General features: G+C 43.2%; 1 protein-coding gene across 1 annotated transcript in view; it reads right to left on the bottom strand.

Moving 5' to 3' along the window:
- Positions 1–600: 600 nt before the first annotated feature.
- The window catches only part of FAT3 (FAT atypical cadherin 3), a 629111-nt gene continuing 612979 nt past the window's right edge, over positions 601–16732 (bottom strand). Inside the window, exons 24-29 of the mRNA XM_054577438.1 lie at positions 10511–10664; positions 7980–8635; positions 4800–4913; positions 2490–2549; positions 1849–1884; positions 601–1223 (exon numbers count right to left, since the gene is read on the bottom strand). Coding sequence (XP_054433413.1) covers positions 601–1223; positions 1849–1884; positions 2490–2549; positions 4800–4913; positions 7980–8635; positions 10511–10664 — 1643 coding nt within the window. The remainder of the gene's footprint in view (positions 1224–1848; positions 1885–2489; positions 2550–4799; positions 4914–7979; positions 8636–10510; positions 10665–16732) is intronic.

Raw genomic sequence — 16732 nt, 5'->3', positions numbered from 1 at the left:
TAACTAAGCATACTAAACATGTTACCTAAACCTAATTTTATAGCTGAAAATTGGGCAGCTTATAAAAAAAATAAAGTTGATTTTTAAAGGCTTCAGCCCATTTTCTTGTTTGTTTCATAATATTTGCTTTTCCTTTCTTTTGCCTAAGTGACTAACTTTTCCAACGATGATAACTAGTATTTTCAGTTTCCCCCAGTAGCTCAATATTACATGCCTCTTTGCTCATTGCCAGTTATTAATACTGCAAGGACTGATGCTGTAACACTTTCTAGGGCACAATACTGCACAAAGCCACACAAGATTGACTGTGTAACCGAGGGGGTGAAATTTACTCCCCCCTTAAAAACTTGGTGAGCGTTCTTGGTCCTGAACGCAGGTACATACTTCAAGGGTTATCAGTCACCTCTCAGAAACAATTTCTGAGCCTTTTCTTTCCACGCAACTGGAGTCAAGCTGGCTTGAAGCAGGGTGACTCGTGAAGAAATTCCTAGTGGAAAATACCACATTTCCTCTGTGCTCAACACACTACTCTCCATGGAGACACTAGCCCAGCCAGTCTCTTTCTGTAGCAAACAGTGCAAAGTGCCAGAGGCGCGTCCTCTATACTTGGGTCTGGTGTTGAGTCTCGACAAAGGGAATGTGAAGGCTGGTGAGGCTGAGCTCCCCAACGCTCTCGTAGTCACTCATGGCTACTTCTGCATCATCAAAGCCGCAGTTGGCTGACACATCCGAGGATAAGGTGCCTCTGGAATTGTGCAAGGGTAGAGACACACTGTCTGCTGGGCCTGCCGTCTCCGTGCCCTGGTTCATATTCACGGCAAAAGTACTAAATTCACAGGCGGCAGGTGGGCCCACCAAATCCGCTTCATTGGGGAATGAGTGAGGTGGGAGGTACTGGCTGGGATGGAACTGGGGTCTTCTCCTGCAGTCTGGGCTCAGTGTGCTGGCCAGTGAGACAGGCTGGGAGGGCGGCAGGGTCTCGTACTGGTCCGGGAAGTCCTCTGGCAGGGGAGGGGGCAGCTGGTCCTGACTCAAGAACTCCTCCTCATGAGGAGGTGGGTACTCGCTGTCGATATCGTAGCCACCCAGGTAGTAATCACTCTCTAACTCCCGCGTGCTTCCCTGGTGTGCAGACCCTCCCTCCTGGTTCTCAAAGTTGGGCACCTCCTCAATGTCCGACAGGCGGGCCGCTGGCATCCAATCAGAGGTGTCCCAGTGATAGGCTGTGAGTAAAAAAGCCACAACAGTTAATTTCCTCAAGGCTGGAGTTGGGGAGGGTTTGGAAAAGAGCAGAGAAGGAACCTGGCATGCATTTAACATTCAAGAGACCCTAAAAAGCCAAGTCATGTGCATGCTCCTTACAAGGGTGGATCAAGGGCCAGCCATGCTCTGGCCCTGGGAGAACTAGGTGATGGCAGCTCTGAGAGGTGGCGCCTGGGTGCTGCGGGACCTTATGCTCAGCCACGCCATAAGGGATGGCTAGCAAGGGCATGCTGAGGAAACACAGTTCTAGGACCTTCTCCCCCATTCTTTCTTCCTGTCCATAGGCTAAGTGCAGAGTCAGGCTGGCAACATGCTTGCAGAGACAGAGCTGCATCAGCTGTACTGTGCACCACAGAAGGCAGGGAGGTGTGCACACAGATGCACGAACTGCACGAGTAGGGGAGCGGCTGGGAAGGGATGTGGGCAGGGCGCTCACTGCCAATACCAAGCTCACAAGACACCTGAAACATGCAAAATTCAGATCAAAGAAGCTCAGAATAAATGGAAGGAGAGGGACAGTAGGAACAAACTTAGCAATTGAAAACATGTAAGTAAAATGCTATGCTGGGGGTATAGCAGAGTCACCTCGGTTGTAGTTCTGCCCTTGATCCATGACAGACACTGTTTAAATACAAAGTGAGAGGTAAAACTGACAATCCAAGCCACGTGAAGAGGGCAAAAGAGAACATTTTTGATGACTTAAAACACATGTTGCTTTTCCTCCCCATTGCTATTTAGGCAATAAAAAGATAAATCCCATCTACACCAGGCACTAATTTTATTATGTCAGTAATATCTGTTACCTGATTGAAATCAATCCCCATTATATTGTAACTTGGAATGGTTTCTGAAGTATTATCAGGTCATAGTAAGTGCTCAATGAATACATGTTTAATGTAAGGTGCTCAATGAATACATGTTGAATATAAGGATGAATTTAGTATTAATCCGGATTCCAAGTAATTGGGTATTCTCTTGGAAGAAATTTCATAAAAAGGGCATCCCACATACTTAAAAAAAGATGAACTAGATTTTTTTCCTAAACTTTTAAATTCACCCCAATACCTAGAGAAACATCCAGTGTCTCCTTTGAACCTGTCTCTTTACTGCCCCTCCCAGTTGTCAGCTGATTTAAATCACCCTTAGTTCAAAGTAACAAGGAGGCTATATTTCCAAAAGCATGAGTCTTTACACAAAGAAATGCCATGGAAGAAAAAAGTAAATACCTTCATTTTCTATAGTGTCAACTACATTGTTGACAAGCTGAATGACAGTCACTATGGATGCTTGTGGCGAGGAAAAGAAGACAGGAGGGAGGGGGAGGACAGCTTTAGGTTAGTTATGTATTTCAAACATCTGTTAACTTTTCTTAACAATAATGACAACAACAAAGGCGCAGCATGCAAACACCCAGAGCTTCCTGCAGCCGTCCCTTAGGCAGTGATCCAGTGGACACTTTTTTCTAAGGTCTCAGGGTTCTGGGAACAGAAGGGAAATGGGAGCAAATCTGGGGCCAGGCCTCCTGAAAGGCATGATGGGCAGGGATGGCTGGGTCATAAATTCACACTTCATGGCCCAGTGACATCAGTCTAGGAAGGCAGCGGCTCATCAAGCTCATGCTGACTCCTCATTAGCAACTCCCAAAGGCTCTACAGCAAGGGTGCCCAACCCATGTGGCCCGAGGTGGCAGGAATGCAGCCCCACACAAAACTGTAAATTCACTTAAAACATTATGAAGTTTTTTTTTCTTCTTTTTGTCAGTGTTTATGTATTTAATATGTGGCCCAAGACAACTCTCCTTCTTCCAGTGTGGCCCAGAGAAGCCAAAAGGTTGGATACCCCTTCCAGGAACACCTCACTATTCCCGAAGAGAATTCTTTGTTGGTCAGCTATGCTGCTCCAAACCAAATGCCATGATTGATGGAGGATACCCTTCAGGACTCATGGTTTCACACTCACATGACACCAACCATAGCCTAGAATGACCCAAGGCCCAACTTTCACCAGTAAAATATAGACAGACGGACGGCAGCTTTTGGCCTCTGGAATTGTTAGAATCTGAGAAGGTGATTTCTGTGCTCTGTGTGAACTGACTTAGCACCTGATACCAGCAGCTCGTGGAGAGGTGATCAGGTTTAAAACTAATTTGCTGAAAGCTCCTAACACTGCCTACTTTAGCCAGGACCAATCCAGAATGCTAAGCATGTAAGGCTGAGTGTGTTAGGGTACACAGAGCAGAGCCCATGAGAATAGCCAGCCCACGTCACTGCTGGAGCTGCTGCCTGGAGTTTGGAAACTATCTGTTCTCGGTTGCTTCTCTACAAAACTCAAACCAGTGGCAACTTTTCTTTTGGTTGGGGATGAGAAAAGGAGTGAGTGCCGAGGCAAACAGCTGGAGGTGTGCCCCTGACCTTCTGAAAATGGTCAGGAGAAATCCACTGTAATAGGGTTTATTACCCCAGCTGTCAGGTACACTGTGGCTTCTGCACCTCTCAGGAGTACTAGGTCTCAGGGAAGGAAGTGATCCGGGAGTGGGGATGGGGAAAGTGGACTATTGTACTGCCAGGATTGCCATGGCCTTCGAGCTCACCTGCTTCTCTGTTTACCTGTGGGCAAAGGTAATGCTGTTTTCATTTTGTGCTTCTGGGTACAACATGTCCAGCACTGGGTTCAACACACAGAAGAAACTCAACAAGGATTTACGGGTTGAATGATTATATAAGTAAATAAATATTCAATTTCTGCCAATGGCTTTTAAATGGGAAAATGACACATAGGAAGGCTAACTGTCTCTGTGGATGACAATTTGATATTATTCTTGGTTCACCGCTCTTGCTGTCTCATGACCGTTTCTGCTATTCTCCCCTGCCCTGAGGAGGCCAACCCATCCTCCAAAGCTGGTTCCTCAGCTCTGGAAATCCAGTCCAGCGACCTCTTCATTAGCATAGATCACAAGGGGGAGAGGTCCATGAACCACATAGAACTGCATGCAGCATTTTGGGTATATGTGCATTTTTGTAAGGAGCTGATCCGTAGTATTCAATAGATTCTTCAGAGGCCCATGACCCCAAATGATCATAAGGGGGATTTAACTGAATGAAGATGTCAGTTCTATGGGAAGGCAGTATTGCCTCTGAACTTATTTCTAATGATATGGAGGCTGGATAGAGAGTGAAGAGACAATCATTAATAAAATGTTTTTAAAAGATATAAACAGCACTGTTAGCTAGAGAATATTAGTTGGGATAAGGCAGTTCCATCGTGAACCAAATCAAAGACGACACATTACTGGAGGCCCAGGGGAACCTTGTCAGCCTGTGACACAGATCCCTGGGCTTGCCCACAGCTGCAGCTCAATAGACACCCCTGCAGCAATGACACCCAACAATGGAGCCACACAAAAAGCTGGTGAACACACGCAAAAGCCCTTGATCGGGTCAGGAAACAAAACTGGTCACATCACCTTCCTCTCAACCACTGCCTGCCGGCGTAGGAGGCAGACGCCACCCCGGGAGATCAAATCCATGACTTCTTACCATTGTCGTCGCCAGAATCTGATTGGAAGGAGCTCAGGGACTGAACTTCAGAGTTGCTGCCTTTATTACTGCCTGCAAAGCAGGTCACTTCTCCTGGGTCATCGACTCCTTTGTCTTCGTGGACAGCCAGAGAAAAAGCAGAAATGACACTGTGTTACCTTGTGCGTATTTCCAGTCCTGCCACCCCAGAGTCCACTTCTTGGAGCTCTTTCATTTGCTCAGAGAAAATAATTTAGCTCCACAATGGAGAATTGATTGTGCCACTGGGGGCAAAGGTCCCTCTGTCAATCAAGTGATTTACATTATGGATACAAAACCCTTAACCCGTGGTAAATGAGCTTCCAAATAGCTGACAGCCGAAAGTAGCAGTTCCCTCCTCAAAGTGAAGCCTAAGTGAAGAGTGAAACGAGGATGAAGTGTCTGGGTTGCTCTTTGCCATTCAGAGTTCATTTAAATCATTTACATGAACCGATGTGGTGTCAACACCGGGTTAAATGAGATTACTTTTCAAATAGGGGTATAAATATTTTATAGGCAAGAATGCCATTACATTTATCCTAACTTCCATCTCCGGGGAGTGAGTGGAGTTCTCAGCACTGCCTTCTAGAGGGCAGTGTCGCCCCACTTTTGGGAATGACAGCGTTCTGCGCTCAGGTGAGAGGCAGCGGTACAGCACAGGCACGCTCTTACCCACACGCGTACTCCCTCTTTGCTATACAAAGATACAAACGCAGCCTGAACCACCTCCCCCCCTCCAGGGCTACCTTCTTGTTTCTTATTTGATGGACTAAAGGAAGCAATGAAAACAACCCATATCTTGAAACTGTCAAGTGCAAAATGAATTAGCCACCTAGAGACTGCCTCTCCGGCTAACTGCCTTGCTTAACAAAGAAGGAAATGTATTCAATAAAAACCCAGTAATACTTTGGGAGAAAATGCGTGTTTGGGCTTGAGGTAGATTCCAGGAATAAAGCTGTCTGTCACATTACCAGTGGGTGGAGGGAAAAGATCACTAGGAAAAGCTTCAAATCATCATGTAATGTGACGGTATGTAAAAAAACAAAAACAAAAACGGTGACTTGTGATTAAGAGAAAAGTTGTTCCTGTTTGTGGCTGGAGAAATCCCTGTTTCTTCCACTATGGGTGCTGTCAGTAGCGGGCAGTGGCTCTGCATCTGCTGTCAGATGCTAAAGACATGGCAAAATGATGAGTTGGATAAATAACTGATCTAAATGGAGAGGGACATCACGGAGGAATTTGCCTCCCAACAGCCACACCACAGCAAATAGGATGACGTGCCTTGGAAAAGCACTAAGTGGGCACCAGGCTCAGGCCTGAACACAAGGGGGAAAATTGACAAATGGCCTGTGCTGGTGAATATAGTGCTGTGCATAAAACTGCTTCCTCCATTCCTCCATTCATTCAAACCCCATTTTTTTCATTGTTAAATTAAAAAAAAAAGAGCCTTTCCTTTAGCCAGTGGATTGGCAAGGCTTTAGTAAAGTCTAACTTCACAGATGATTTGAGAGAGAATATATTTATTGGTGCAAGTCCAAAGGCATTGTCTTAAAATATAAATACTTTCCAGAAAAACATAGTCAGAAAACCCTCATGTGCTCTCTCCAGTGATCCAGATACTTCCTGCTTCTGGAAGGCCTTTTTCAACAGCGTCGTACCCAAATTTTACTCATGCTTACAGACACCAGTAGGAATGCCCCCTTCCTCAATGAAGGCACCCATTATCTCCTTGGCTACATAGGCTCTTTAGCTTCATTTGAAATCTGCCTCTCACCTACCCTCTACACCAACATATATCATAATATACCCAGGGCATCCCTGTTTCTCAAACAGAAAGCTATTCGGCCTGATGAAAGTCTCAGGTTACAACAGAGCTCGTCTTAGTTTCATCCCAACTGATGTTAGGGCAGGGGCAACAAACACATCTCTCACCTAGATGTTCACAGACAACATCTAACTAGTCTCTCTGCTTTCTTCTTTCTTTGATTGTGTTTAGTCTCTTCTCCAAGGAACACAGCCATCTTCTTTCAATGCAAATTAGATTAGGGCACTCACCTGCTTTAAAACCCACACTAGCCTTGCTGTTAAAAATGTAGCCATTCTCTTCTGGTGCTCAACAAGCTCCAATCACATTGATCTCCTCTGTGGTCTTCAACATGTGAAGGTCTTTCCTGCCCCAGGGCCTTTGTACTTGTGGCTCTTCCCTTTGTCTAGAATCCTGATGCATGGAGCCAACGGAGTGGGAATCACCACCATCTGGCCCAGACCATTTTTCCTGCCTGCAGTTCACCCTCTTGTTCCATGGACCCTGCTTTGCAGCCAGATAGAACAACTTGCTTTTCTTCTACCATGTGGGTCCTTCTACGTGGAATGCCCTCCTTTCTCCAGACTTATTATCCCACCATGATCCAGCTGAAATGCCTTTCTGCTCTTCTCAAGTCTTCAGTCTATAATACTGGAAATACTCTCTTCTCCTGTCCTTCCCGAGCACACTTTCTGTGTATCACTTATGTAGCTACACTGCCTACTTTACTGCCAATGGTGTGCTGTTTTGAGAAGAACATGGGCTTTAGAGTTTGGCAACGCTGGACTGGAGAACCTCTTGTTAGCTTTTACTATGAAACAGACTGACAGCTATCGGGGGGCGGGGCGGGGAGGATTGGATGAAAAACGTGTTTCTCCTCCAGTCCTCCCCACCCAAAATCAGCCAAGGGACATATATGCATAACCCACAGACACAGACTGGAGTGTGATGATGGTCAGAAGGAAGAGGGGGTGGCCGGGACTGGGTGGAGGTGGGCAAAGGGGGAGAAAATGGGAACACCTGTAATAGTGTCAAGAATAAAAACAAGGTTAAAATAAATAAATAAATAAATAAATAAATAAATAAATAAATAAATAAAAAGACTCTTATTAGCTTTGTGACCATGGGCACCTTATATGATGCTCTCTGAGCCTCATTTTCCCCATCTGAAAATGGGGACAAGACCCAGAGAGATTTTTCAGGGCTGGTATGTGAACACTCAATGCCACAACATGTCATAATGTGTGCTCTGTCCCTGCGGGTTCTCTCTTCCTTGCCTAATTCCCTTCTCAAGTGCCCCCTGCCCCCTCGAGGCTTCCCCGAAAATGACAGAGAAATACATAGTGATTCCTACTCACTCTCAGTTCCTGCATCCCAGCCATTCTTCCGGATAGAGTCGCAGTCAGAGCGGCAGGGTGACACGGCTGGGAGGTTGGGGGCCACACTGCACACGACCACACCCCGCCTGGCTGTCAGGATGCGTGGGGACTCAGGGTGGAAGGTTGTCATCTCCTGGTGCTCGCTGCCCAGTCCGTCAACGATCTTATCCAGGTTGCTCCTGGAGTCGCTCTGGAAGCACGGGGTGTAGGCCATGGGGCGCACGGGCACCTGCGGGGGCCCCACCTCCTGGTAGACGTTGCGGCCGTCCCCGCCGCCCCGCAGGTTCCGGAATGGGATGCCGTTGCTTTTGTTTAGCAGGGCGGCCGTGGCGGGGTCCTGCACCAGGGTGATGTTGTTGCGAGAGTAGTTCTTGCGGAAAACTTTCTTGCGGAAGACAATGAAGAGGACCACCAAGATGAAGATGATGAAGAGGACCACTGCAATGCCGATGAGCTCCTCCTTCCCCACGTAGGAGTGGCCAGCCTGGATGTTGGGCACCACCACGGGGCGCAGCCCGCAGTACTGGCCCACGAAGCCCGGGGTGCAGTTACACAGAAAGGAGCCAAACACGTTGACGCAGGAGCCCCCGTTCTCACACTCCTCTCGCTCGCATTCGTTGATGTCCTCTTCACACCTTCAGGACCAAAGACACATAGTCCGCTTTCAAACAGCAGGCCTGACCACACAGGCCTTTTTACTGGAGCTCGATTTAAAACTGACTTCTTTAAAAATGAATGAATGAATGAATGAATAAATAAATAAATAAAACACCTAAAGGGTACATGAAGTACCACGAAAATGGCATGGTGGTGCGTGTGAGCAGCAGGCGGCCGGAGTCTCCGGCATGCAGTAAGATGTTTCTCCCACCCAGCCTCTGCCAGATAGTCTGACCCTACCCTGGTGGGAGCATGCAACTGGCCAGCTTGGGAGAGAAGAGAAGGAGCAGAAAGAGAAAGAAACAGGTGAACAGATGCTGCTGAAGAGGTACTGGTTTACAAATCCTGGGGGCCAGACGCATTTCAGAATTTAAAATTTTGCAATTTTAAAAATGGCACACAGTATATACCTTTAATATTATGTAAAATACCCACCTCACCCCAGGAATTGGTGCTGATATAGGACCCATAATCAATATACCAGTGTTTCAACGGTAGAACATTTAGATATTCACACTCAATGAAAGAAACAAAGACTTAGAAATAGCCTTAGAGTGGCTTTGGCTGTTTTGGGCACCAGAATAGCTTGCCATTAATTTATCCTCAGTCCTGTCAGTTCGTGGAGCTTTGGGGTTTTGTAGAATTGCAGATAAAGATCTGTAAAATTACATATCCTGTAAAGAGTTTCCCGAGAGGAGGAAGTCGTTAGTTTTGACATTTTCCTGTAATGGTTACAGTAATTTTTGGGTAACAGGATGTACAGAGGTGGGTATGAGCATGGAGGTGTCTACATAGCTCCATATCTTACACATTCTATGCTTATATTAAAAGCTAATGCTAATGCAGATTACCAGGAAAAGAACGATTAAAGCATTCTAGTGAAAAATAATTAAATTAATTTTATTCTCTTTAAAGCAATCCATGACTTGCGTTGAGTATAATCATAAGGCAAACATTTAAGTGTAACTATTTCTTAGTTTAAAATTATTTGAGCACACAGACCATTTTCCTTTCACTTTTCTCTACTTCAGCAATTGTTCTGCTATGTTCACTTAAAAGGCCCCATCACCTACTTATATTTTTGGTAATCCACTTTGTAAAATGTAGTCAAATGTCCCTAATTTGAACAGATTGAAACCAGGTCAGTTGGAAATTAGTCAGAAACACAGAGTATTTAAAAATAAATGCAGCTTTATTGCTTTAAATTACATCCAATGATTCAAAGTTGGTTAAGTATTTCCTGGTAAAGTCCTCGGGAGATTTGCTTTAATGAATACATGAGACTGATCTGTAATTAGAATATCACTTGCTTGAGATTACATATATATACTTTTAAAGCCATCCAGGATGGATGAAAGTGACACTTTACTAAAAACTTACAATATTCCCTTTTCATTCGTCTAACACTTTAATCTCCCTGTTTCGTGGGAAGGGGAGTTGCAAAGGAAAGGTAAGCTTTAGTTTCTCAGAATGATCATAAAATGTTAAGCAGCAAAGTCCAGCTAATGAGTTCTGGGGAAATGGATACTATGTCTGCCTCAGAATTACACTGGAAATATTAGGGGGCAGAGATGACTTTCTTTAAAAGAATCGTTTTCTTGCTTATAGGACTCACAGTAATTATATAAGAATTTGAAAACATAGAGAAGTATAAAGTGTATAAATTACCCATAACCCCATTACCTAGAGATAAACCCTGTTAACATTTTAGCCACTTGTAAGCACTCCTCATATAAAGATATTAACTCTTTGCCCCTCCTATTAGTGCTTAATATTTCATCCCAGGTAGTTGTCTACTGTTTTGTTTTCTTAGCAGCAAGAAACATCATAATGACTTGAACAATCTCACTTACGTGACTCCAGTGAGCCCAGCTTTGCAATTGCAGATGAAAGTATTTCCTATGGGGTCGCAGGAGCCTCCATTCCGGCAAGGGTTTGGGAAGCAGGCTGTGATCTCGGATTCACAGTTTCTCCCGGTGAACTGTGAGAGGCAGGTACATTGATAGCCTGGAGAAACAGAGGACTTCATGAGCCATGGGTGCTGCTGGTAATGCTCAAAATACACTGACTCAGTTATTACACGTCCTCCTCATTCCTTCTGAACAAAATCAAAGGCAGATCCCGACTTCCAAAGATGATTAGTGAATTGGTTATTTTGAACTTGGAACACAGCTTTTCACAAAAATGGCAGGTAATAATTTGGATCTCCCACTAGTCCACAAAAATTCACCTAATTAATTACATACATGAATAATAGTGGGAATGGTAAGAGGCTCTGAAGGAACACCCAAGATTTCAAGAACAGAGACGAGGATGAGGAGGGAGATGCTTTATCATAGGTATCATGCTCATGTCATTAGAACACATTCTACGGTAGCTTCTTGAAAAGTGGTTTGTTTATATAAGGTAAATGTTATGAGACCTTGCATAGCTGGACATACCTTTTGTCCACTCTTATACCTTTTTTGATAGTTAGTGTATGGAATTATAAGCATTTCCTTCCAAGTTACTTTTGAGAAATCCAAAGTTGTTCTGTTTCCTCAAGTTTATATGTGACCTGGTTTCTCTTCCTAATGGCTTGGAGTTTCTTCTGTTGCCCCCAGTTTTCTGAGATTTCACTGTGATGTACTTTAGTATGGGCTATTTCAATAGTGCCGGGTACTCAGTGGGTCCTTGCAATCTGGGGAAAATTTTATTTCATTGATGATTTCCTTTCCTTTGTTTTCTCTGTTCTGTCTTTATAGAACTTTTGTGGTTTGAATCTCAGATTTTTTGGATCTTCCTTGAATTTTATTTTTTTCTTATACTATATCCCTATGCATTATTGCTTTATTTTCTGAGTTTCTCAACTTTTGAAACTTTTGTGAGATTTTCATTTATGTTGCCATTTTCCAAGAGCTCTTTGTTTGCTGAGATTTTTTTTTTTAAAACATAATACACTCTGCTCCTACTTCATGGTTGCCATATTTTCTCTTATCTCTCTGTAGATATTTATAATATATTTTAATCCTCACCTAAGGATATGTTCATTAATTTTAGAGAGAGGGGAAGGGGCGAGAGAGAGAAGTTGGGGAGAAACATTGATCAGTTGCCTCCCATATGTGCTGCAACTGAGGATCAAACTCACAACCTAGGTATGTGCCCTGACCGGGAATCAAATACGCAATCTTTTGTTGTATGGGACGGCACTCCTACCAACTGCATCGCATGGGCAGGAAAATATTAATCATATTTTAATGAAGTTTTCTCCCCGCATAGTTTCCTCCAAGTTGCTTTTCTCTGCTTCTGTGTTTTGGTCTCTGTGATGGTAAATTTTTTGTCAGACTGACCAGGCTATCAATGCCCAGTTGTTGGTCAAATGCTCAAATGCTACTTCAGATGTTGCTGTGAGGGTGTTTGTGGATGTGATTAACATTTATGATCAATTGACTTTAAGTAACACAGATTACCCTCCATAATGTGGGTGGGTCTTGTCCATTCAGTTGAAAATCCTAAGAAGAAGGAATTCTGCTTCAAGACTGCAACATAGAAATCTTACCTGAGTTTCCAGCTTTGAGAATTTCAAATTCAAGACTGCAGAATTAACTCTTACACAAATTTCCAGCCTGCGGGCCAGCCCTATAGATTTCATGCTTGCCAGCCCCAACAATCCTGTGAGCCAATTTCTTAAAATCCATCCATCCATCCATCCATCCATCCATCCATCCATCCATCTTATTGGTTCTGCTTCTCTGGAGAACCTTAATACATTCCATCTTCCAAATTAGAGGATTTTCTTCCTTGTCTGGTAATCCTGGCTTATCAGCTCATATTGGGGTGATAAAAACTAGAAATCTGATTGAAATTTCTAAGCACTTGAGTGGGGCTTTTTAACCATTATTGTGTGTCAGTTCCTTTGAGTCAGTCGATTTTTCTGGTAATTGCTCTCAGAGGCCTGATTTCTAATATTCAGGGGACTGGGTGGAAGAGGAAGGGTGGTTGTGGGTCTCAGCATTCAATGAGCACAGTATATTTACTTCTTTTGTGAATACTGTAAATTACCATCCTCACTCATATTTGAAGGGCTCTTGGGCTCATCTCTGTTCCCCAAGTGGTCAGTAACTGATGGTGGGACGTTGTAGATTGAGCTCTTATAGGTATAAGATATTTAATCATCTATAGATTGAAATAGTGCATACACTAATGAACATTTTACTGAATCCACTCTGCAGAGAACTCTTCTCTTGTATAGGACATTATGATTATGTGCAAGTGTTCACAGGTTCAGAGAGAGAAAGACCATTTTCAGGAGGCAGGAGCAGTTGGCAAGAGAGAACTCTTTACATTTTTAATAGGAGGGAACTCTGTAGCCCCAGCCTCTGTGGCACCAAGAAACACGGAGGGCCAGAGACAAAGGTTCAGAGAGGGACACTCTTAAATGCAATACCAATGAAATTCAAAGGTGCTAACTTATAAGGAAAGGCCATTATTGATGCAAACTGTGTCCGACAATGACCAGCCTAAACTCTATGGGCAGGTGCAGTGATCTGAGATATGCTTGCTTCAAATTAGACTGATTTGGAATTACTCTTTTCCAATTTGGAAAGTCATTCACTTAAATGTAACTGAGGATTGCTGAAAGCTGTTGGGATTGGGAAAAATGCTTCTTTGTGTCACCTGGCTACTCCTTAGCCAGGAGGGCATGACATTTAGAGGTAGAGTAACTTGTGAGGGTGAATTAGATTCCTTTTCAGACTGATAGGAGGGGTGGGGCAGCTGCAATACAAGACTCTGGAAAGCTTGTCAGTGATGATAAAGAAAGGAAGTCAAGAAGGGGGAATCTAAGGCAAGGCGGGTCAGCTCAGATAAAACTCCTCCTTTCTCAGCTCCTCTTTGGCATGATTGTGGCAATTGCTCAAATAAAACTATAGCAAAAGTAGTAGGGGGCAAGGGAGGGGCAAGGGGGAACTGTCTGGAAATAAGGAACTTTTGAATCCTATCATGGAAACTAGATTCTACAAGGGTTGTGGGTTTCATTTCTTTGATTTGATGTCTCTGTGCCCGGGAAAATCAGAATTTAAAACGAGGCACTACCTCTAGTGCACTGTTTTACACCCACACATTTCTTTCTTCATTTTGCCATTTCATTATCTTTTGTGGAATGTCGAGTGCTACCTGATGCGGCAGCCAGTCTGACTGATTAACCTGTTCATGGACTGAGTGCCCAAGCATTAGGCAGCAGTGTGCTGGAGCCAGCTCAGACAGGGGCGTGAAAGCTGACTGTTTAACACCTGGGAATTTGGCAGACCAGTTATTAAAACACTGGTAGCCTGACATCAGCCACGGTGGAGTATTTATGCTGCAGAAATCAGTAAACGCTACAAATCAGAGCTTTTATATTTAGAGAGCTGCTTACCAGCATACTCCTGGAATAAGGACTATGGCAGGCATTGGGATACTGTGAACACAAAGATGCTACGAAACTAGCAGGCACAGGGTGCAGTGGGAGCACAGAATGGGGACATTGGACCTATGCTGGAGAAAACTGTGCATGACTGAGGGGCGCACTCAGAGAAAACGTGCTGTCCATGTTGAAGATGATGACGATGACGACAGCTAACATTTATGTGATGTTTATTATGTGCTAAACAATTCTAAGCACTTTACATATATTAACTTATTTAATTTTCCAAAAAGGCCTATGACAAAGTGATTATTATTTCCATTTTATAGATGAGGAAACTGGGGTACTAAGAAGTCGGTTACTTATTCACAGTCATGAACCTAGTGTGGATTTGAACAGCAGCAGTCAGGCACCGGAGTCCTGAACCGTTCAGTATTATCTTGAATTATATTTTCAACAACCACAGTTCATCACACTATCTGGATTTCTTTGTTAGTGTGAAAGTAAACTGTGTAGGATCTGCTCTCATAGTCTCAAACCCATGGGGCAAAGGAAGTAGAGACCCTTTGGAAGGAATCTTGCTTTTTAGAACTTTAAGTTTGAAAGAGTTTTTATGTTAACATAATGCAAGGAAAAAGCAACTGGATATTTTTTTTAGTCATCGGATTTTTTTTCTAATGAAAAGAAGAGTGATATCTATTGTTTGGCTCTATGAAAGAGGGTTGTTGATGAAAATTAACCTGTTCTCACAAAGTATTATTTATGATCTCATTATCCCAGCCTGGGCCCTATTATGAATAATTTTTATAATATCAATAAGTCTGCCATAATACTAAGTGATCTAATGCTTTAGTGGTTTAAACTCATTTTCAGTCATTTTATGAAGGATAATAATAATCCTACAAAGAAAAAATAAGAGGCCCATTAACATCCCAACTCCATGGGGTATTAGAGAGGTTGTTCAAGGACATACAGCTAGTAAATGATTGAACTTGAACTTGAACCCAGGCTTTAAGATTCTCAAATCTTTCTATAAGACTGTACTGGCACTGGAACTTGTCAGCGAGCCAGAACTCATTACTTGCTAAGAATAAGGGAGGGGCTTGTAGTTACTTCCCACAAATCTCCAGGGAGCTGATGAGACCCACTGAGATGAGCAGTATCAGACTCCCTTTCTGGGAGCCAAATAATCATTAAATAATAAAGATAATAGCATAATAAAGTTTCTCCTCTTCCCAAACATTACCATATGTTGATATACAACACAAATAAAAGAACAGAACTTCAAGAGATATTCAGGCATTATTTGATCACTCATTATTTTAATTTCTGTAAATGGAAAAGAAAAATAAAATTCAGTGGGTAATCTCGAAGTCTTGTTTTTTTTTAAATCCTCACCTCATAGTATTTTAATTTTTGTGAGTGGAAAAGAAAAATAAAATTCAGCGGATAATCTCGAAGTCTTGTTGTTTTTAATCTTCTCCTGAGGATATGGTTATAGACCTTAGAGAGATAGGAAGAGGGAGAGAGAGGAAGAGGGAGAAAGAGACAGCCAGAGAGAGAGAGAGAGAGGAAGGAGGAAGAGGAGGAGGTGGAGGAAGGGGGAGAGAGAGGAGAAACTGAACGAGAGAGAGAGAGAGAGAGAGAGAGAGAGGATAGAGAAACAATGATAGGTTGCCTCCTATATGTGCACTGACCAGGGTTTGAACCCGCAATCTAGGTATGTGCCCTGACCAAGGACTGAACCTGCAACCTTTTGGTGCATGGCACAATACTCCTACCAACTGAGCCACTTGGCCAGGGCTCAAAGTCTAATTAAAAAGAGTGGATGTTTTTCTCTGGGGTGGGAGAGAATGTCAAATAAGAAAAGCATTAGCAAGAACAACAGCTTATTAGGTGCAAAAAAATATATGCTAATAACTTCCTATGCATTATTCTCATTTAATTCTTGATAACAACATCATTGTGTAAGTATTATTATAATAGTTACAAATGAAGGAACTGGGGCTTAAATAAGTTGGTTTGCTCAAAGTTACATAGTAAATAAGTGGCAGGTGCCACTTTAAATTTATTTTTGAAAGATTTTATTTATTTATTTTTAGATAGAGGGAAAGGGAGGGAGAAAGAGAGGGAGAGAAACATCAATGTGTGGTTGCCTCTCATGCATCCCTTATTAGGGACCTAGCCCACAACCCAGGCATGTGCCCTGACTGGGAATCAAACTGGCGACCCTTGGTTGGCAGGCCAGTGCTCAATCCACTGAGCCACACCTGCCAGGGCTCTTCCCAGATTTAAAAAGACAGTCATCCTACAAGTATTGAGATATGCATTAAAAATACCCCCCCCCCCCCAAAAAAAACAATGTCACAGCTTCTCTCCCTTCAAATCTGGCAGAATGAGAAGTGTATTTTTAAGCCTTGCCTCAATGCTGTGCTCCTGTTTATAATCCTTCTACTTTCTTTGGATGCAGATGGTTTTGAAACCTGTACCCAGATGAGCGTAAAATGCTCCCTCCTTTCCTTGTCAAAGAAGAACATGGCAAAAACCTATTAGATACAAAAATAGAAGTGGTGTGAGCAATTATAGTGTCAATTTAGGCTGTGTAGGTAAACAATCAAGATAATTCCTATCTTACTTCTTTGACTCATTAGTTGTTTTCCAGCCTGATTCATTCAGGTAATGGCCTCAACCC

Source organism: Pteronotus mesoamericanus, unplaced genomic scaffold (genome assembly GCF_021234165.1).
Source record: "Pteronotus mesoamericanus isolate MK-2021 breed Mesoamerican mustached bat unplaced genomic scaffold, CSHL_Meso_final contig_43, whole genome shotgun sequence".
In the NCBI taxonomy this organism is placed as follows: domain Eukaryota; kingdom Metazoa; phylum Chordata; class Mammalia; order Chiroptera; family Mormoopidae; genus Pteronotus; species Pteronotus mesoamericanus.
Note: the sequence above shows the minus strand (reverse complement) of the source record. Positions and strands in the feature narration are given on the sequence as shown.